The following is a 22,717-nucleotide window of genomic DNA, read 5'->3' on the forward strand; positions in this document are numbered from 1 at the left end:
ACACCTTTAGGGGGAAGTTCGGGTTTTTAAAGGAAAATGTGCGATTTTGAATTTTAAGAGAAAAACGCCTTTATTTATTTTTCCTTTCACCCCTTTGCAACTTGCAATTTTAACACCTTTAGGGGGAAATTCGGCTTTTTAAAGGAAAATGTGCAATTTTGAGTTTTAAAAGAAAAATGCCTTTATTTATTTTTCCTTTCGCCCCTTTGCAACTTGCAATTTTAACACCTTTAGGGGGAAATTTGGCTTTTTAAAGGAAAATGTGTGATTTTGAGGTAAAATGCAAGACTGTTAATGACGCCCAAACTCGGCACTTTTGATAGAAATTTTAATAGCTCCCTTTTCTTTAGGATTTTATCTTTCAAGGGGAAGTTTTGTTCCGAGAGGTAAAAGTGCAATTCCCATTTTAAATTTTCCCTTTAAAAATCTCCATCACCTTTTAGGATCAAGCTTGGCATTGTGAAACCAAATGCAAGAGCTTCTCACCAAATCCCATGGCATACTCTGACCAGACCAATCCATACTACATCTAACTCTGCAAACTAAACAAAAAACTCCTATTCAAGACCTTGAAGAGGCAGGCAACAAAAGGGGAACCCTATCGACAACGGGGAGTGTGTGCAAGGCACAACAAATGGCAACTCTATTGGAGAAATGCTTCCAATCATTTCAGGGATGATAGTCCGCATCCAACCTAGAATCTTTGGTTAGCCACCATAGGTTGGACAAAAAGATAGAGAAAAGTCTTTTAGGACTAAATAATATCACAGGTCAAATCAAATCATGCGTTATTGGATTATCTAGTGTGTAATGGGGTTCACTCCAACCTAGCAAAAGTTGAAGCACCAATGTTTCACTATGTCAAGTTACCTAGGGGACTCATGTTCCAAAAGCAACCTGGATAGAGCCTCGCTGCCAGCAAGCCTCCATAGCCCCGGCGGAGTTATCGCTTGTAAGCTCACAGAGATTGCTCTGTTTCCAATAGATTTTCTTTTTGAATACAGGCAGAAGTGTCTACACTCCCAAAGCCTAGTCATTTTGATAATTACTTTGCATTTCAGACTTCTTTCTTCTGATTTTCTCTTTTATTTTCATTTTTCATTGGCTTGCAGGCAATGAAGCTTATGTGGGATTGAGCATGACAGTGGTCACTGAAGCAGAGCTTCAAATTTTGACATTGACATAGTCTCCTTTTGACGAAAAACTAATCATATGCTAATCGTTAAATGTAAAGTGCAGTAATCACGATGTTGAGGATAATTTTGATGAGTAACAATATTTTGAATGGAAAGGTTTTCTAGATAGATCTGAATTTCCTATGGCACGTTCTGGTCATTAAGTGCCTTACCAGAGCTAAGATCAAAGAAACAGTAGGAAACAAACCTTTGACTTTGTACACCAATGCCATGCGGCGAACACAAAACTCTTTCAAAATGACAAAAGACATACCCCTTTCGAAAGCAAACCTAGACTACAGTGAAAAGCAAACTAAACTAAAATGGAAAACAGGGAAACTATTCTAACTATTTACACAGGGAAGGCTTCAAACGAAACCTAAGGTTGGAAGTAATGCTTAAGAAATTGACCATTCATAGCCAAGGAAACGTCCTCGCCTATTAAGGTCTTCAGTTGGAATGCATTATCTTCTAGGATCTCTGTAATTTGCAAAGGACTGAGCCAGAGATTGTCAAATTTTTCATGCTCTCCTTTCTGTTCATGTGCTTTGTCCCAGCAAAGGATGCGATCAGAAATACGAAAAGTTTTCACCTTTCCCCTCCTATCAAACCAATGCTTGACCACCTCCTGGTGCTTGGCAAAGTTATCTATTTCGTTGTCCCTCTTTTCTTCTAGATACAATAGTTGGGGCAGCCTGGCTTCGACATTGCTATCAATTCCCAGGTATTCTTGCATGAACTGCAAGGTGGGGATTCTCAGTTGCACAGGGAAAATGGGGTCTAGTCCATACACTAAATGATAGGGTGATGTTCCAATGGACGACTTAAGTCTTGTGCGGTCTGCCCAGAGGGCAAACCTCAGTTGGATGTGCCAATCCTTTGGATTCTTGTTAAGCAGTTTTTTAATCACCTGTAACAGGTTCTTGTTTGTGGACTCGACTAGAACGTTCCCTTGGGGATAGTAATTAGATGAAAATTTTAATGTGATCCCATAATCAAAAACCCAATTAGAAAATTTCAAAGATGCAAACGCGGGACCATTAACATACTAAAGCATGAGGACATCCAAAACGAGTAATAATGGTCTCTTCTAAAAATTTGATAACAGCATCAGCATTGCATTGTTTTAAAGCTTGAGCTTCAGACCACCTGGTACAATAGTCAGAAGCAGTTAGAATGTACTTGTGTTGCACTAAGGAAGGTGGATTGATCATACCAATAAAGTCGAGTGCCCATTGTGCGAATGACTTCACCTCCACGACCAGCTGCAACAGCATTGCTGGCATCCGTTCCTTGGTGGCAGCTACCTGGCAAACATGACAGGTCTTAACGTGCTCATAGGTGTCCCTGAATAGGATAGGCCAATAATAGCTTGCCCTCAATATTTGATGGGTCGTAGCCAAGTCTGATCCATGCCTCGTTCCATATTTGATGTGGAACTGCTCTATGATGTGCCTTGCTTCTTCCCGATTTACGCATCTCAGGTAAATCCCCTCATGGTTCTTCCGGTACAGGAAAGCTCCTTGCAACATAAAGCGGCTTCTTTTCATCCTAAGAGCTCTTTTCTGCACTAGATTGAGATGTGATGGGCATCTTTGATTTAGCAAATAAAAAGTGATGTCATCGTAACACTCATCTGGCAAGGTTTGCTCAAGTAGGTATTGCTGACGTACAATCCCTGAACATTCAGATGTGAGGGGCTGCGTTAAAGCTTGACCTCTGACTAGCTTCATTGGCTGGATTTCTATATCATATTCATGGATAATAGTCACCCACTTGCCTCTTCGTTCTCCCAGCTCATTATGCATCAGCAGTGTTTTTATAGCAACATCTGGAACTATAGCGTGTATTTAGCAAATAAAAAGTGATGTCATCGTAACACTCATCTGGCGAGGTTTGCTCAAGTAGGTATTGCTGATGTACAATCCCTGAACATTCAGATGTGAGGGTCTGCGTTAAAGCTTGCCTTCTGACTAGCTTCATTGGCTAGATTTCTATATCATATTTCTGGATGATAATCACCCACTTGCCTCTTCGTTCTCCCAGCTCATTCTGCATTAGCAGTGTTTTTACAGCAACATCTGGAACTATAGCGTGTATTTTGCTCCTTAGTATATAGTGCCAGAATTTCCTAATAGCTTTGACCAGTGCATATGCCTGCTACTCTACATTAGGATACCTAAACTCAGTGTCTTTCAAGGGGGTACTCATGAATTCTATTGGGTGTTCCCCTTCTTCGTCTTTCCTATGAGTTAAAATAGCTACATAGGTATGCTCAGAAGCAAAAGAATAAATATAGAATGGCTTTAGATAATCGGGGCTTACCAAAACTGGCGTCTGGACAATAGCCTATTTAATCTCCTCAAAAGCCTTTTTAGCTATTAGAGTCTGGACATCTATCTTGGCATCTTTCTTGAGCATGTTGTTTAGAGGCTGGACTATCTCTGCAAATCCGGTGATGAATTTTTTAACAAATTTATCTTCCCAAAGTATGATTTCAACTCTTTCTTGCTTGCGGGAAGGTTGATCTGTAAAATCACTTTGATCCTGTAGGGATCGATTAAGATCCCTCTGTCTGAGATAACATGACCGAGTAACTTACCTTCAGTCACCCCGAACATACATTTCTTGGGGTTTAAAGACACCCTGATTTGTCAGCACCACTGAAAAACTTTTTGCAAATCATCCACATGGTCTTCCCTTTTCTTGGAGAACACATTCAGATCGTCCATGTAGATGATTATAAACTTTTCTACTAGGTCCTTGAAGGCAATATCCATGGCACGCTGAAACGTCACACCTGCATTGAGCAATCCAAAGGGCATCCGTCTGTATGCAAACATCCCCCATTTGGTTGTGAATGTTGTCTTCAATCTGTCCTCATACTCGACCATTACCTGGTTGTAACAGGAATACCCATCTAAGAATGACATCATTTGGGATTCGTTAACAATCTGCAACACTTCATCTAAAGAGAGCAGCAAATAGTTATTCTTTTCCGATGCCTTGTTCAAATTGCAGAAATCTATGCACAATTTGATTTCACCATTCTTCTTCCTCATAGAGACAACGGTCGCAACCCATGTAGAATGCCTTACTGGAAAAATAATGTGGGCGGCCAGTAGCTTCTTTACTTCCTAATAGATCAAAGTCTCCAAAAGGGCATTTACTGGTCACTGCATTTGCCTAAATGGTTTTGCATCTAGCCTAAGTGATATGGTGTGCGTAATGATGGAGGTATCATAGGTTTTCAGGTTTTCATACCCCCATGCAATAACATCTAGAAATTCTCTCATGTTTCTGAGAATTCCATCTCTCTCTTGAGTTGTGCACACTTTTCCAATCAGCACATTCCTCTCATTATCTCTCGTGCCCATGTTGATCTTGTCACATATGCCACCTTCAGAATCATTGTCCTTACGAGACTTCAGCTGATCCCAATCAAATATTCTTTCCAGCTGTACCATGCCTCGGGGAATAGTGTTTGTCTTGAGGTTCAGGACACATTCGATGTCAATTTTTGCTTCCTTATGTTGATACATGATAGCCTCGGTAAGATAAATGACTGAATGAGAGATAAATGAAGTCTCTCATTCAATCATCTATCTCATCGATAGACTATGATAAGACTTCATTTATCATTCCTTTGTCTGATGATTATTATAACTACTCTTCTATATGTTATTTTCGGTTTTTCTTATACCAATAATGATGATCATATGCATGATCATTTAAACTTATGTTGATATTCACACATACGATCTTGTCGTGATCGTATTCCTCGATTTATATATATATATATATAACCTTGCAAACAAATCCTGATTAATATCGAGTTCTTAACCAATGCTTAAATACCGATTAACATCGGTTATAAATCGTAATGCATAGAACACTGATTAGTATCGGTTGTATTTATTAAATACTACACACCGATTGGTATCGGTTAACTACGGTTATGGTTTGAAGAGGCACGATCAAGTAATATCTTGATCGGTCATGTCTAATAGACATGACCGGTCAAGGTATTACTTGATCCCCTTTGGTTGCATATACATATATATCAATCGGTGAATGTTGGAAGATCATCGAAATTTATTAATGCTCTTTCTCCATCTGCAACATACCATATAATAATCAGATTTATTATATAGTGAATTGACAATTACATGAAAGATACAATAACATTATATATCTTGCTCATTGAATAGAAAATTGAAAACATTTACATGGTATCAGAGCCAGGTCCAGGCTAGGAGCCCCAAGCACACGAGAGGTGTGGCTTAAGGGGGGGTGTTGGTGTTGGAAATAAGCCACACCCGGACCGACGATGGACTGGTCCAAGAGGGGCCGGTAGCTCAGTGGTAGAGCACTCGAGCAGCGTATGGAAGGTCCTAGGTTCTAGTCCTAGCTGGTCCATGTCTCAACACCTTAGGCTCCACTTCATCAATTATTTGTGTTGCGAATACATCTGAGCTTGTGATGAAGTCTAAAATATGCTTATCATCTTCGAATACCTGAAAATTGGTGATATTGTCAAGGATAGAAGGGACTGATGTCAACTCAACAGTTAACTTTTTCAAACTTTGCATTGCCAGCGGCTCCAACGAGCTTGCAGCTTGTGCCAGGGAATCAGCTACTTGATTCTGTGATTTGAAAATAGTCTTGAAGTTAAAAGCATCAAAACTTTCAATTAAATTCCACAAGCGGTTGTGGTAGCAATTCAGTCTCTAAAAGTGACAAGTATATTGTTTTCTGACCTGTCTGACCGCCACTTCTTAATCTCCAAAGCAATGCAATATTCGTGCTCCCTTGTGGATGGCTAACAGTAGTCCATGAACCAAAGATTCATACTTTGCTACGTTATTGGTGCAGTGAAATTGCAGTCTATAAGTGGCCAGATAGGTTTCACCAATAGGGCTTATCAATTCTATTCCAGCCGCAGCTCCTCGATTGGACTTAGAACCGTCAAACCTTAAGGTCCAAGTCTGATTTGAATCTGGCGTGGTGCAGGTCTGAGCTTCCAGCTTTTGAATTCCATTACTTTTATGTTGGAGGACTTCATTTTCTCAACATGTTGGTGAAGCAGCAAACGCTTGTTGCGGTACTTGAGGTTTTAATTCATTTAGTGCCTCTTCTGCACTTAATCTAATGTTGTCCTACACGGTGAACATGTGACTTCAAAATGGATAGTGTTGTGGACTCTGCACCAATTGGGCAAAAGCAAATCTTTAATGGGAACTCTATGGCCTAACAGTTGTGCTTGCTCCACACATTTGCAAAAAAAGTCTTTGAAGTTGCCAAACAGCTTGTTCTCTTCTGCGGATGATGAGACATCATCCTATTCTTTCTGCACCTCAGTGTTTTCTAAAATTCTTTTCTAAGTTTGAAACTAATCCTGAACACTGAACCAGTAAGACCTCATTGGTCAAACCCATATCAGGCCTGTAGGTTCCCAAATCAAACTCTAAAAACAGAGTCTCATTTGTTTGATTGTATTATGTGATCATTAGCTTAAGTCTGGGTTCAGACTCTATTCGGATTTGGTTTGCCACACCTCTCCAGGGTAGCCACATGTGGGTAAAGCTTGAATGCAGCCATCCGTTGAGGACTCGGATCCAATCTCTGCTTAACAGCATACCATATGCCCCAGGGATGTCTACCACTTGGATGTCAATGTACATTTGGATGCGTGGATCTGCGGTTAGCTGCATGTGTATATTGTTCAATTCACCCACTACATTCGCTTCAATTTTGTCCAACTGTGTTACCTTTCTCTGTCTTTGTGGGAGTTACGCCTAGAGCATTACATATGGATAAAGGCATGACGTTGGCCGAAGCCCCTGAATCTATCAAACAGGCATGCAAATTCTAGCCAACGATTCTAAGCGTCAGCAGGAATGGTGGTGGTTCTTGTTTTTCTGTGAATACGTTAATTGTGGTCTCTACCTGGGCCATTTCATTACCCATCATACTTCTATCTTGAGCTTTGCCATGAGCTCTCACTCCAATGTCATTCTTTACAGGCTCATTAGCTGAAAACTCGATATGTGCCACATGATTCACTGATGCACCTGTGGCATGTGTTGTCCCTCAATCTCTTAACTCATTATTATTTTTTATGGGTTTTTCAGCTGGAGCTTTCTGGCCTGAGTGATCATATCTTTTCTTTGCTTGGGCTACTCAGCACTGCTTCTCTAACTTCGGAAACCCTATCAACTCAACCAGCGACAAGTCGATTTTGACCTTCCTAAACTCTTCTACTACCAGTTGACCCAGCCTATCGATTTCCGACTTATCGGAGGATTGCTCTACTTGGGTTAACCTCAGGGTTGTCGTCTGATTTGGGGCGACAATTGATTGATTTGAGAAGATGGGTGCTTTGGGGGTAGCCGGTGCCTTTTGGGGTGGGCCTTGGTTTACATACTGTTGTGGTGCTCGTGGGTACCCTGGGTTGTTGCTCGCATTTTGATCTAGGGGAACTTGAATATCCTTTGGAGGTGTGGATGTGGTATATAGGCCACTGTTGTTGTTTTGGTTATTGTTATTGTAGTATCCCCAGTTGCCACGTTGGTATTATTGGAATGCATTCACATCCACAAGCTGGCTTGCATCAGCTACTTCATTTTCTTCTTGATTTGGGAAGAAAAAAGGAGGGATATAACTTTCTAAGACCAAGGTTGTATCATACCTGAGCAAGGGAACTATCTCATACCCAGTGAGGGGAGGTGTTGATTGGGACACTATATTTTCAACCTCTCGCTGAAATATATTGGTTGCCACTTGAAATTTGTTACACTAGTTCTGAGTGCTAATTAGTGTTGTGCAGCCTGCACCAGTTGGATAGAGTGGCTTCTACGAGAAATACCTTGTCTGCTGGCCTATTCAGCTACTGGCGGGTTGTCCAGTGGTGTAAGACCTCCACCATTGTTAGGACGGGTGTTCCATGTCCTATTTGGCCTTTGGTAGTTCTAGTTCTGGTACTGATTTTGGTGCTGGTTTTGGTGTTGATTCCTCTGCGAGTTCTGCAGCTAATTATTCTGGTTGCATAGATAAGTTACCTCGGTAGAGAGTTTCCTCATTTGATCAGTCAACTCTTTCGTTTCATCTTTCTCCTCCTACTTCCTAGTGGATGGGGCAATGTTTTGCAGATATACATGCTGGTTGGGAGGCGCCTGAGATATAGGTGGTCCAAGATGGAGCACCAATTGGTTTGCAGGGGCAAGGAGCCGATATGCAAGCTATGGGACTTGATTCATTATAGGTGTATGATGAGCCAAGGCTTGGCCTATCCCATAGATTTGGTTTGGCATAGCAGGTGGTCCTAGATGAAGCAAGGGTCCTGCAACATTCTGGCCTAAGCCTTTGCTAATTTCTATGGCCTTGGCATAAGCCTCCGTCAAGTCGGTTGGTGCAAGATGAGACTGCCGGACAAACATTGTTGTAAGATAGTCTAAAGTAGAAAAATAGATTTCCCTAGCTGAAGCATCACTATGTAGGGATCCTGCAATCTGGTATATGCCTTGTGAAATCTATTATTGAAGGAGCTAATAGGCTCGTGCTCCTGTCTCTTTACCTCCACAAACTATCTGTATAACTCTGTGGGTGTGATGGGTATACCATATTTGTCGATGAAGGCAGTTTTCAGCTTTTCCCAAGAGTCAATGGATGAAGTCAACAGGTGAATGAACCAGTACAATGCATCTTCCCCCAAAGAATAAGGGGAGAGCCTACATGACACATCAGCGTATTCGATCTGCCTATTACGTAGCACATCTTCAAAGATTTTTATGTGCTCCTCCGCTGTTATATTTGAATCATTGATTTCAAATATGGAACAAAACTTATCCGGACTTTTGGGCATGTCATGATAATTAGTGAAAACCAGTGGGGATGGGTTGTCAACCAGCCAGGTCGCATCATTTGGAGCAAGATGATTATGAGCCATCTGTGGCTGGATGTGTGGAACTGGAGCGACCGCTTGAGCAATAATTACTGGGACTGTGCGGACAACACTTTCTGGGACAGCAAAATGTGGATTTGGAAAACCGGATTCACTTGGGTCTGCAACCCTGCAATACTGTCTACGCCTATAAAACTGAATTCCAGCAAAGTTTTCAAGCTCAGGAGTAGATCTCAGAATTCTTTCAAACCTCTCCGGAGAGAAGGAGCCAATTCTATCCAGCTTGGCCCTCCTAGCGCCAATTTTGTTGATGTGTCTGAAGTCGGACTTCAACTGCTTCCGATCAACACAGAATAGAATTCAAATAGCAATCCCATTCTCTCTTGCGTAAGGAAGTTCCAGTGCTACTGAAACGATCACTAGGAAACAACCTCAAGGTTCATTTTGTCGGGTCTTGACTGAGGGATGGCTCAGAAATTGATGTGTCTTGTTGGTAACACGAGGACCTACATTGTATGGTATGAATTTTAAAACTCATTCTATCCATAAAACGTAAGTCCCCTCGTGTCTACCAGCAAGACACATCAACTTCTGAGCCATCCCTCAATCAAGACCTGTCAAAATGAACCTTGAGGTTGTTTCCTAGTGATCGTTTCAGTAGCACTGGAACTTCCTTATGCAAGAGAGATTGGGATTGCTATTTGAATTCTATTCTATGTTGACCGGAAGGAGTTGAAGTCCGACTTCAGACTCATCAACAGTATGGAGCACTAGGGAGTGGCAGAATTATGGAACATACCTTTGTCTCCAGTGGTTGATAGTGATTATTAAGATGGTAGTTGACGGTTGTTCTCTGTTATAATGTTGTTAGGTTTCATTAATTGTATATGTTTCGTTGGTTGCTGTTTTGTCTTTTGGGCTTCACACTAGGACTTTGCCCTTCTATGGTGTAAGGTCAAGTCGCTGTTGCCAGTAGTATAGTATTGTTCATTAGGTAGGTGCAGCATGTTGGCTTGCTATTTTTCTATGTTCTCTTTATATATTCAGGCTGGCTGTGAATGTAATTTTCTAGTCTAATTAGGTCTTTTATGGCATATTGAAGTGATGGAGCCCCTATAGAACCCCTATAATCTTATAACTTCAAAACAAATTGTAAGGTGCAAAACATTTATAGAAATGGCCTGTCTCGTCTGCTTGCATGAGCTGGTTAAAGCGAAAAGCCCCACTCAAATTCTATAGCATGTAACAACAATTAGAGAGAACAGCAAAGAATGGGCTGGGTAGTTGACCTCTAGATAATCGATTTATCAGGGATAAGGACACAATCCCAGAGAACAGATTCCTTATGCCACAGCTTTGACCAACAAATGGACGGTACAAAATTTACAGGGCTTAATGGCAATTAATTTTTTGGGTTTGTAATTTTTTATATACATATTTTATGTAAATTGCCTACGTTCCTCCCAAGATGTGCCTTGGACATACCAAGGCCAAATCAAAGGCCTTGCATCTAATATGTGAGAAAGAAATAAGGATATATTTTCCTCCACTTCTAATGTAAACCATATCAACTTTATTTCTTTGAACCTCTAATCATCCCAGCAAAGCATAAACTATATATAAGAAAATAATGTATCTGGTCAGAGACCTGGAAGAGGGCAGGAATGGTGGCAATTTGCAGATAATAACATTGCAGTATACTGAAACGCCACATAGCTTGTAGTACATTAGCCAATCTTGTCTTCTCTTTACAGTTATAACAGATTAGTCTGAAACTAGGACATAACAGCTCTTTAAATTAATGCTTACCCTGCAGCCTAACATCTAGAGCAATTATTTATATTCCTTACAATAACACTTCTCCTTTTAAAGAATTTAGTTTCTCTAGTCAAGCATTCAACAATCACCTAGGAAAGGCTAAAAGCAGTGTGTTTATACAGAGGTCACATAATATCATCTTTTATAAGCACAAATTCATATTTCAAAGAATTGGAGAAGATGTTGACTCACTGTATCCAAACATTGTACCACGCTCACAAACCATTACATTTGGGTTGCCTGCTAACCTGACTTTCTCACTCGAGTTTACCATGACCTGCATATGATTAAGATTGAGCATTTATTCATTTTCCATGCATCAAAATTCAGAAACTAAAACATAAGTGTGTGTGTATCAAATTCTGCCGCAGTGAGCTATAGCTTTCTATTCCTATGCATTAAGGTGATATTTGTTAATAAATTTTCATTCACATTAATTTCACCTCATTTCATGGCAATCTTTCTCTTCTGAATTGAATTTTTGAGGAACTTAATTGTCACTCCTGACTTTTTAAGCTTGAATGAATTGAAGAATGTCCTAATGAAATTTGTTTTCCCCATATTCCATCTGTGTATATGCATCTCAGAGATGCTTAGCATTGAGCATGTATATTGAGGAATTTCCCTTGTACATTTAATGAAGGAAAAACCAACGTATCTCTTCAATGAGATTTGCTTCCAACCTTCACCAGCACATGCTTTTGGGGCTTTCATTCACCCTTCATTGATATTTGTTAGAGGCGCAATGCTTTATTTCGTGTTACATAATTTTATTGTTTTGATTCTAAAGTTCTCTCTTCCTAGAACTTTCTTTTGTTAACAGCTGTAACCTCTAGTCCCATAGACCTACTTTTGGTCATTTCACGGCATTAATATAATTTCTTTATTTCTTTCTTCCCTCCCACAGGATCCTCAATTTTCTTAAACATGAGCTAGAGTGTGTGGGTGGCACCCAGCAAACAAGATTAGACACCAAAAGAGAACCATGACAGACTATCAAAGTGATACTGCTCACTGAAAGACAAAACTCATATAATGAAACTAAGAATCTCGGGGATTTACTCAGATAATAGCATTGAACTAATCCCAAAATACATATGAAAACAAGGTAAACAATCATAAAACCTAAAGAAGGAAGACAAAGGCATGCATGCACTTCCATAGAATGGAAGGTTACATTTCAAGGTTAGTCTGCCATAGGCACATATGAAAGCATCCCTCAAGATGTAATATCCCTCTCTGATCAAACTTGCAAATTATCACAATTTTGATATGCAAGCATTTCGTCAAACAGTTTGCATCCGATATGGTATTCACATAATTTTAGAAGTAGTTACCACATTAATATACTTTTATAATTTCAGATGCTGTTAACAACTTTTCTTTTACTAAATAGATGAATATGCACCAGATTTCTTTAAGAAACATATGAAATAACTGTAGCAGATTTATTTATATGTCCAGAAATACATTCAAACTAATCAAATAGTGACAATGATGAACTTACACTGACCTAGACCAATCAGTGCACAATTTAAACCCTTCTAGTGTATTGTACGACAACCCATATGTTGGTACAGATCCTTTTATGATGGTACAGCTGCCTAGAATAATGGTACGGCAGCATACATAAAGTTGTGATTCACATTTGGAGAGTTACTGAAAACTTTATTCTTCTTTAAAAGCTGGCTTGGAATGGGTATTAAAGCCTTCAAACTTATTCTTTGACTCTTCTTGTTATTCTTGGAAAGTGTACAACTCCTTGGAAAGCTTGGAAATGGTAAGACTGGTAAATTCCCAATTGTCACTAAAAAATAATATTTTTTTATTTTCTTTTTCACACGCACACACAGCCACTGTGTAGTCAACCGAGCGTGCCAAAGCTTGTTATAAAACAAATATTAGTTAGCCAAGAGAATAAAATGTGTTAGAAGTTAGTCGGCTATTTGGTAAATAAAACTATGTTATGTAGTTGTGTTATTTGTCCCCGACAAGTGGTTTGTTCCTTGACAGTTCCTGATGGTTAGTAATCTTAACCAACCAAGGACTAGTATATATTTGTACACATTGCATATCAAGTTGAATGGAATAAATGCTCTATCTTTCTGGAATTTGTATTTGTAATTGATATTCCATGTTATGTACTTGCTGTTCTATGTTCTGTAAGTATTCTCATTTACTCTATATATTAAGTAACACTACCTTACCCAAGTAAACATTTGGCGCCATTGCTGATACGAATCTGAAAAATATAATTCACAGGTAGTAGGACGATGTAATGGGCTGACCGGTAGAAAAACCAAAAGTAACTGAAACTGAAGAAGAGTACATAATAAAAGACGAACTGTCACAAGAATTAGTGTACTTGTGGGAAGTATCTGTCAGTTTCGTATGTTCAAAGGGAGGCTCTCCAACGAGAGGTTCCTGAGAGCGCCATTCAAGATAACCTAACAGTGAACAATGAAGATGACCATCTTCTCCGGAGACTACCGAGGTTGTTGGCACGTAACTTTATTGTCCTTCAAGATCTCGGGGAAGAATGGGACTGAGAGGACCCTAGGCAATAGATACTACAACAATACAAAAAAAGGAACCAAAGGGAGGACAAAGAATGTGACACGAGTAGACGTCGTACCTCCGGCAATTAATGCCCTTGTGGACAAACAAAGACCAAATACGTATTGCAAGCAGTCGAGAAGAGGGAGAGGGATCAATGAGAATCTTTTCAGCTGAGTACAGTAAACAATGACGATGGTTGCGGAGAATCGTCAAGGTATTAGAAAGTCCACCAAGAAGTAAAAGCAGAAGTGTCAACAAGAGTCATAGTTGGGAGAGAGAAAAACCATCCAGCAAGGAAGGCACACATTGTATGAGGAGTGAGTGGGAGGAGATTGCCACACACCTTGCACTCCTAGAAAAGGCAAACGGAGACCTTGCCGACCAAACAAGTAACCCAGTATGAGTGAGTGGGAGGAGATCGCCACACACCTACCACTCCTAGATAAGGCAACGAAGACCTTGCTGACCAAACAGGCAACCCAGTCGTACAGTCAGTATTGGACAAAGAGGACGAAAAAGAAAACTCTGAGACCAAGTTCACAGAAAGTAAATAGTCCATATAGTCCTTGATGATGCTCTTCACAAGTATCCATGCTTTGTAGAACCTCATGCCCTGATGCTTCCATACATTGATCTTCACCTATCACCATCCCATTGACTTGAACATTTTCCATGTTTCCTCAACTTCCAATTCAACGCACTCTTCTTTGGGTGCAAGGTATGCAAAGTCCCTCACTGCTACACATTGATCATTATGTTCACTTGTGCTATCGGCTTGCAATTGAGTTCCTTCACTATTGGATGATGTAGCAATATGCTATTCTTTTGTTCTTCTATACTCCTTAACTGCAAGATATGCACTCCAAATTTTGTCAATGATGCACTCCTCTACTGATTTAAGTAATTTGTACTGGCAACTAACTTGATTGATAGCCTCTTGACACAACATGCAAGTAAATTCTGAGTGAGGTGCATTGTGAATCCTACACCACCAAGGCAACAATATAATATCCATGCATAATTTCTCATCAAGACCCAACTGATTTTCAATCAAACCTCTAAACCTTGTAAACTCATCATTGCTTTGTGGAGCATTGGAATAGTCTAACTCTACGAAGACCTCCAACTTGGGGATATCCCAAAAGAAGATCTTCCTTGTAATGCTAACTCAACTCTTGACAAGAATGTTAGACAACGCAACTCATCATGTTTTGAGGGCTCGTGGATTCTACACTACCCTGGTACTACAAATTTGGACAAGCTGTGAGGGTGAAGCTATGCATTCAAAGTCCATCAAAGCTGAAGAATATCAACTTGTTCATCACCTTGGACACAAAACCGTTGCCCATCCATTGAGAAATCTTTCTTTTTTGAAATTTTGATTTTTTTTGGCTTTTCTAGTTTTTTCACTTTTGGGGATTTTTTGAATAGCAAATTTCATATTTTGCTTGAAAGCTAATATTGGTTCCAGCCTACAGTTGATGTGAACATGAACTACTTCCCTTTCTTTGCAAGTCCGGTTGATGATCCAACATTCTCACTTTCCTCTTGTGATGATTGCGTTGAGCGTAATGATGATTCTTCAATGATCCTCCACTAAATTGATAGGCTTTGGCGTTTACAAGTTCAACTATTCACATGTTTGCATTCATGCCCTCCTTCTAGCGCCAGTTCTGTTGATGTGTTTTTTAGGACACCTCGAACACAAAAAAAAATACTAAGAATTATATCCTCTCTTGAACAAAGAAACCTCATATGCTAAAAAATATGATCAAATGAGACAACTCCAAGGTTTACCATACGAACAATGTGACTTTATGTTGTGGATAGATTGAGTGTGTTTGATATGATCTTGCTGGAATCACAAGAGGACTTACGTTTACGAAAACTATTGGAACATGAAAACTAACTTATCTTGGAAAATAAACGAAAAAAGGGGAAGGGGTTAAGATATCTAATCTAATCCTAGGAATGTAAGAGATGATTGTCGACTTCATGCAACCAAACCAAGCTTTGCTTTGCCATGAAGAAACAACCACACAAAGATAGTGCAATCTCCTAGGGATGAGCAAATGATTTTCATATCACCTATGCACACCAACATTACAAACAATGAGCATATAGCAATTCAAGTTAAGCTTTTAATCAAGTTCAAGCCAACCATGCACTACAATTTGCAATCAACAAACTTCAAGTGGTACAAACATTAGGTTTCACCATTCATCAATAATAAGATCTTCCATCCATCTACACATCCAATCTATGAGAAGTAGAGACCATACAACATGTTAAAATATCACACCAAAATACACCATTTCTTCAATCAAAATAGTATGTTTATTACAACAAGCCTTGGCAACAATCTCCTTTTCTCCTCTCCTGCTATCTAACAACTATTCTCTAACTATTAATTACTAATCCACCATTAACCTTTACAAATGAGAGAACTAAGCCTTATATAGAGGTCTCATTACAATTTGAAGGCTCCGATTGATTCAAGATCAATGGCCGAGATTACAAGATGAAAACCCTAATTAGGGTTAGTTACAACTACCTTCATTTGACCAATGAAATAATTACATCATTTAGGACACATGTCCATCCTTGAATGCGAACCAATGAGAAACAAGGTTGGGTATGCTGAACAAACTTCGATGCAATGACATGTGTCACTTGCTCCTTCAGGTGATGAGTCAAGTTCGATGAACTTGGACAAGTTGACTTGGAAGTATTTGATTGAGTTCATGATAAAGAGGAAGCCACCTCAGCTTACACCATATGGATTATCACAAAGTGTTGTTTGTGATTGAGCAATATCTCTTGATACTCAACATTATCCAGTTGCTCAACGTGATTAAGATGGCAGGACATATTCCCAAATTGTATCATATTTGCATGATCAAGTTGACTTTCTAACTTTGCTTAACTCTTTTGAAACTATCTCAATATCCTTGATCACACTTGCACAATTTCACCCTCTTGCTTGGGAATCTCAAGTTTGTTCTTTCCTTGATGACTTTTGATCCTAACTTCATGGTGCGTAGGCTTGATCTTAATGTGCAACTTATGTAGTATTGAATCCTAAATGCCTTGCATCGACCCCTTCTTAGACTCAGATTGCTCACCATGATGTAGGGTATCTACATGTGGTACTGGCAATTAGTCTTGGATTTCCAAAGGAAATTGAAGATTGTCAAATTATCCTTCAACCTCATCACTATGTCTTTAAAACCTTGATGTTTGTAAGGTGATCCATGTTGAAGATCTTGAACTTATAAATTAATCCCTATGTAGTAGTCGCAATGCTTCGAGTCCTTCATCTTTGATGTTGATTTGCACTTGGGTGTAGTCCTTCATCATGAATGTCTTGAATTTGATGCTAGTGCTCCTTCCTTAAACCTGTCCAATCTCCATGGCTTTGACCCTGCAAAACAAACAACTATGAATTAAAATACTAATAACATTAGCCCTTTCAATTTTATACCTTTCAATGCCTAAGCCTATTGATCATTCCTTGAGCGCATTTCATATGTATGCTTGCATAACCCTGTGTGTGAATTTACCCCCTTGAATCACCCTCAAGCGAGGCGCAAATGTAACACTAGCTTGCATTGGCAAGTTCTAGGTAGGTATATGCACTAGTGAAAGTGGATGTACTTGACCTGATGGTGTGTACAAAATATGATGCGAGCACATTTTGCATGTCATATTGCACAACTTAGATACTGAGCGCATATTGAAGTTGTAGTTGCACAAATGAGGCAGGGCGGGATTTATGTAATTCCTTGCACAAACTTTGTGCTTTGATCCTTAGACAATCTTCCTAGGCGAGATTGCAAGGGTACCTTGCAATTGCGCCCACACTTAGCAAATTTCTTCCTTGCTTCTTGTTTGATTTGAATGATGCAAATGAAAAGACTTCATCTATCCTTTATAGGATTTTCTCTTTGAAAATCACCTTCCTTCACCCTGGCCAACTTACAGTGCTTATTAATGCTTCTAATGAAAAGGGACCGACTTATTTATCCATCTTTGCTAGGTGGAAACCAGCTTTGTGTGTGCACAGCGGGTTTGGTGGGGTCTTATGTGCAGTATTATGCTAAGCACATGTGGAGGGCTTATTCACACAAAACTAAGTGTTGGGCGCATTTCTCCTCTAGCATACACAAAACCTAAGGTCGGCCCTGTTGATGTGTGTTTTAGGTACATACAAACACAATAAAATACCAAAGTATTTTGCCCTCTCTTGAACAAAATCACCTTAGATGCTAAATATCTAATCAACTAAGACGATTCCAAGGTTTCTACAGTTAGTTCTTGACATGTGAGTAACTCAATGGCTTAATGTGATAATGTTGTTTTCACTCAAGGACTTACGTAATTGTTCAATTTGGGAATCTATCATGAATCTGGATTTGGAATAGGTATGCGGATGACTTAAGATTTTGCACCTTGAGTTCTTGATCTAATCTAACAAAGATTTCTTAATAAAGAACAAAAGGCAATAGGGTTTAGGAATTCTATTCTAAAGCCTAGAATGCAAGAAAAGGATGAACAATTCAATGGAATCCTATTGGGCAAGGTCTCACCATCAAATCGAACAATTTAACATGAGCTCAGCGCAATCATCTAAGGCATATTTCAAAGATGTTCAAATCATCACCATCAAACATTGATACCATTCAAATTAATGCATAACAATGGACGTATAACAATTGAAGTTAAGTGCATATAAAATTCTAGTTGACCATGCAAGGCACACGTACAATCAGCAAGAGGCTAGTGGTATGGATTAGATGGATTCCACACAAATGCATTCAACAAATTTCTTCATTCAATCTAAAATACTTGAAAGCAAATTCTAATCTAATTTGGAGGCAATGAGAACCACAAATGCATGCAACACTTAAACAAAATCAACATCAATGGAAAAATGATTTGTATTCAAATCTGCAGCATATAACCAACAATTCTCAAAAATCTCTCTTACAAATGACAGGAAATGGGGTTTATATAGAGCCTCAAAAGAAATGAATGGCCAAGATTTATTTAAAATCAAGGGCCAAGATCATTGCCCTGATTAGGGTTTACATAAAAAATGGAGCCACCAACATATGACTCAATGAAATAATGCTTAATCATCAAGTAGGGAATCTTCTAGAATATTTTGGCCTGCATCCCTCTCTCTCACAGCATATTCCAAGAATCTAGCCAATACAGAATCTAATTCCTCCATGGTAATGCTGGGCAAAGTATCCTGTTGCACATCAATCACATCCAATGCATCGGAACAAGCATCCAACGTGTTCTCCCAATCTGGCACAAGCTTTTGCAAATTATGTACATGAATCAAAAAGGAAACCAAATCATCAATCTGATTCTTCTTCAAAGAATCCAACTGGCTGAAGTACATGAACTTCATCTTATTTCTCAATTCTTCTAAGTATAGACCATTGGCAACATTGACATCTATCCCAAACAATTCTTCAATAGATGTAAGGATCCTCGATTGTATCTCCTGAATCGATCCTTCCATCTCTGCACAATCCTTTTGTGCATGCTCATTAGTGGGTTTCCACATGGCCAATGAGCAATACCAACCATGGAAACCATATCTATCTCCTACGTGCACAACTTTCTCCTGAATTAACGTGGACATTGGAATCTTCTTCAACACTTTGAAGCGGGGTATAGTCTTCTCCTGAATAGGCTGGAATTCATCCCAAACTCCCTCCAAATACAGTATCCTAAATATGAGTGCCATTGTCCTGTCAAATGCCTAGACAAACTAAGTAAGGAAGTCATCTGCTTGCCTCTTTACATCTTCAACCAATTTTCCCAACTCTACAAGTGTATCTCTTGCTACTTGATAATCAATATGCAGTCCACGATTAACTGCAATAGGGGAAACAAAGACGGGATTCTCATGCCTCATCCTTGCAATATTCTCCTCTCTGTACATTTCTTTCTTCTCAATCTCCATGTCTAACCTTGCATTGATCACCCTGATAGTATCACTGAGTTCCTGGAACTCTTGTTCTTTTGTAGTCCATCCAAGGGCAACCAAAGTGATCTGGAAATCCATAGGAGTAGCTGCATCCATAGTCACATCACCAATCGATACAGCCACCTGTGCAATCTACATTCCTGTTTCATCTCTAGCTATATTCGAAAGTATCTTAGCCTTCTTAGGTTTTTTCTCTTGATTGCTCCTGGCTAAGTAATCATCAATATCATCAATAGGCTAAGCCTTTACCATTTTCTTACTCTTCTCCATGCTCTTCATCAACCAATCAGGAATGGTGGACATTTCCATTCCATCATCAAGACACATTTCCTAATCAAGTTCCTTCAATGCCAAGATAACATCATCATTATCCTCCTTGTCCTTAGTCAAATCATGAACATCATTTCCCAAGCTAACTTCCAATAGGACAATAGGACATCCCAGCTGCTCGTCATCTTCATTTGGTGGCGTGGATTGAGCTATGGCATGCAACTCCTGAATATTATCCGATAAAATTACTGTGTTGGAACATTGTTCAAATTCCTTGCTCTGTTCTGGCATGTCAATCTCTTTGATTGATGAGAAACTAAGGGGAGACAAAGGAGCGCTAGGTTTTTCCTTCTTCTTCTTCTTCTTCTCCTAACTATCTCCTTCCCCTTTGTCTTGGATTCTCCAGGTGTATTTTTCTTACGTTTGGGAGCTTGACTCCCCTCATCTACATGAATCCTTACATCACTAACCGTCCTCTAATCATCCTCAAGAGAGGATTCCACCTGTTTTATCTTCTCATATGTGAAGACAACGCCCATATCTATCAATCTATTCATTTGTTTGTCTACCCATTCTCTGGAGAAATCCATGACGTCTCTCATTACCATATTCAACTCTGTGACCTCCGGTTCTGACCAACTAGGTAATAGGATAGATTTCTTCATTTCATTTTCATAGCGCGGATGAGTATGATCACTATCATCCAATAGCTGATCAGGAATGAGAAAGAGTTCACACTTTCTCATGAAATCCACGGACATCTTGGACCACATTCTTCTCTTTATTGCTTGCTTGTCCATTAGGTTGGCCCAATAATCTTCAATGTCCACCTTGTGTATGAATCTGTCTCCTCTGATCCTTTCAACGTTCTTGTGCGGATCAAATCTGTCTCTTTTCTTATAGGTTCCAAGGTGATAGAATGCAAGCTCATTGATCACCGTACTAGCTGCAGCAGCAAATTGGCATACTTCCAAAGTTTTCCCTATAGCAATAGGAAAAGTCATTCATGTTCTATGCTTCTCCTTCGGAATGAAATTGAATTCCAGAAGTTGTCTCACCACCTCAAGTAGAATCATTTTGTCTATAGGATACCTAGGAAGCTTGTATGGTTCGGATTTGAATCCCTGAATCATAAGGTATGTGAAAGTGGGAAACTGTACGTACCACGATCCATATTGTTCAATCAATTTCGTCGCCTCTTTGGACAACCTCTTGTGGATCCTGCCTTGCAACATCCTTGTAATATACATGGTGAATGCATCATTCACCCTCCTGTAGTCTTCAACTCTATGCATGTCCAGTTGTGGATAACATTCATAACTTTGTATTGTCCTCGTCCATTTCCGACTTCACCTCTGCATATCAATCCTTTATATGTGACAAATCTTGCATGTATATACACAAGGTAAGAAGTCATGGCAAATGACTTAGTTCTTTCCACATTTCTCAACTGAAATCCAAATTGTTGGTGATGATTTTTGACCAATTGATCATCGTTCCTCTTATACAATCCTGGATAAAGTAAAACATCCATCCTTCAAATAGGGCTCCCTGTGGCATCCCCATCACTCGGTTCAATAGGAATACCAAATTGCTATATTCCTCTTTCAAATTTGTGCACGAGTGTCTTGGGTGCCTTGCAATGATGAGGCCTCAGCTCAATCATCCACTACGGTCTTGCATGTATCCGCATTCAACTTGTATTTCGCTTCATACTCTTCCTTCATTCTATCCTTCATGTCAACATTGTGGGGAATTCCAAACACTTCGACAATCGCATCCTCAGCAAGGTAGGCAATGGTTACCCCTTTGGGAGTCCGAATCATTCTAGAGAGAGGATCATAGTGTCTTGCGCATTCGAGAACTAACTCACTACATTGTATGGATTGTGGAAATCCAGCGGCATGATAGATACCACTCCTCATGATGTTTGCATACGTAGGTGAGGGAATCTGGTTCTTTATCCAGAACATCCTTTGCCGCATCCGCCTCATATTCAGGAAATGCATGTTTGTGTCTATGATATCCTTCCATCGGGATGACAATTTGGAATCCGGATAAAATCCCTCCTAGACCATCTTCAATTGCTCCTTCAGAACTCCAAACCCGGAGTTAGATATAATACCTGTACAAAGCTAGAAATCAATAACTTCGGAAAAAATTATCCTAATGACTATTTTTAGAATTGAATTAGTTCTGATTTCTAATGATTTAGACAAGTTTTAGGAATGGAAATCAGAAACCTTATCCATATTCCTAACAAATTCTGAAATAGAATGTAAATATAACAAGAATAGGGTCTAAAACCCTCACGAAACCTTTAAAAATCAGCAATTTCAGACTTAGCTGAGGTCTGATATGGAAATTAAGTCTGAGGACTCGTAGTGTACTCAGAAAATTCATCAAAATTAGGATCATAAGAGTATACCAAAGGTCAAATTTCACTTGGAAAAGGTACATAAAGGTCTGAGTTTCAACTTTGAATGTCTGAAGACTCCTTCCCAAACTCAACAATGGCTGCCAATAGGTCTGAAGACAACCTACAACACTTAAAATCAGTCTCATAACAAGGTTGCAGCCATGTATAAACACTTGCAATCGATGGAATTTTACCTCCCAAGTCAAAGTTGTCAAATCTGGGTGCAAATAATGAGCTGGTTAAAAATGTCCAAGTCTGAGGACAGATCTGAAAATGAAGGTTTCAGACTTAGGTCAGCGATGAAAACTCTACCAAATGCTCAGAAAATGATGACAAAGTGAAATTCTCCAATTGTAGAGGTGGCTGGAAATGAAAGGTAAGTCTAAGGACAACCTGAAAATAAGGTTTCAGACTTTACACCAGCAACGGTGTACTCAGGAAATGTGTCCAATCCACCTTGAAATGCCCTCAAAGTGACCTCCAGGCAAAATCGCCTAAGTATGAAGTGACTGGAAGTGTAAAATCAGATCTGAAAATGAAGTTTCCAGCCAACAATGGAAGTCAAA

At 39.4% G+C, this 22,717-nt stretch overlaps 1 protein-coding gene across 3 annotated transcripts in view; it reads right to left on the bottom strand.

Annotated features, from left to right (window-relative positions):
* LOC131035058 (2-dehydro-3-deoxyphosphooctonate aldolase 1) overlaps window positions 1–22,717 on the bottom strand; it is a 172,793-nt gene that overhangs the window by 93,406 nt on the left and 56,670 nt on the right. For all 3 annotated transcript variants that reach the window (XM_057966678.2, XM_057966679.2, XM_057966680.2), the window contains one exon: window positions 11,089–11,173. In XM_057966678.2, the coding sequence (XP_057822661.2) occupies window positions 11,089–11,173 (85 nt within the window). The remainder of the gene's footprint in view (window positions 1–11,088; window positions 11,174–22,717) is intronic.

This window comes from Cryptomeria japonica, chromosome 3, assembly GCF_030272615.1.
Source record: "Cryptomeria japonica chromosome 3, Sugi_1.0, whole genome shotgun sequence".
Lineage (NCBI taxonomy): Eukaryota > Viridiplantae > Streptophyta > Pinopsida > Cupressales > Cupressaceae > Cryptomeria > Cryptomeria japonica.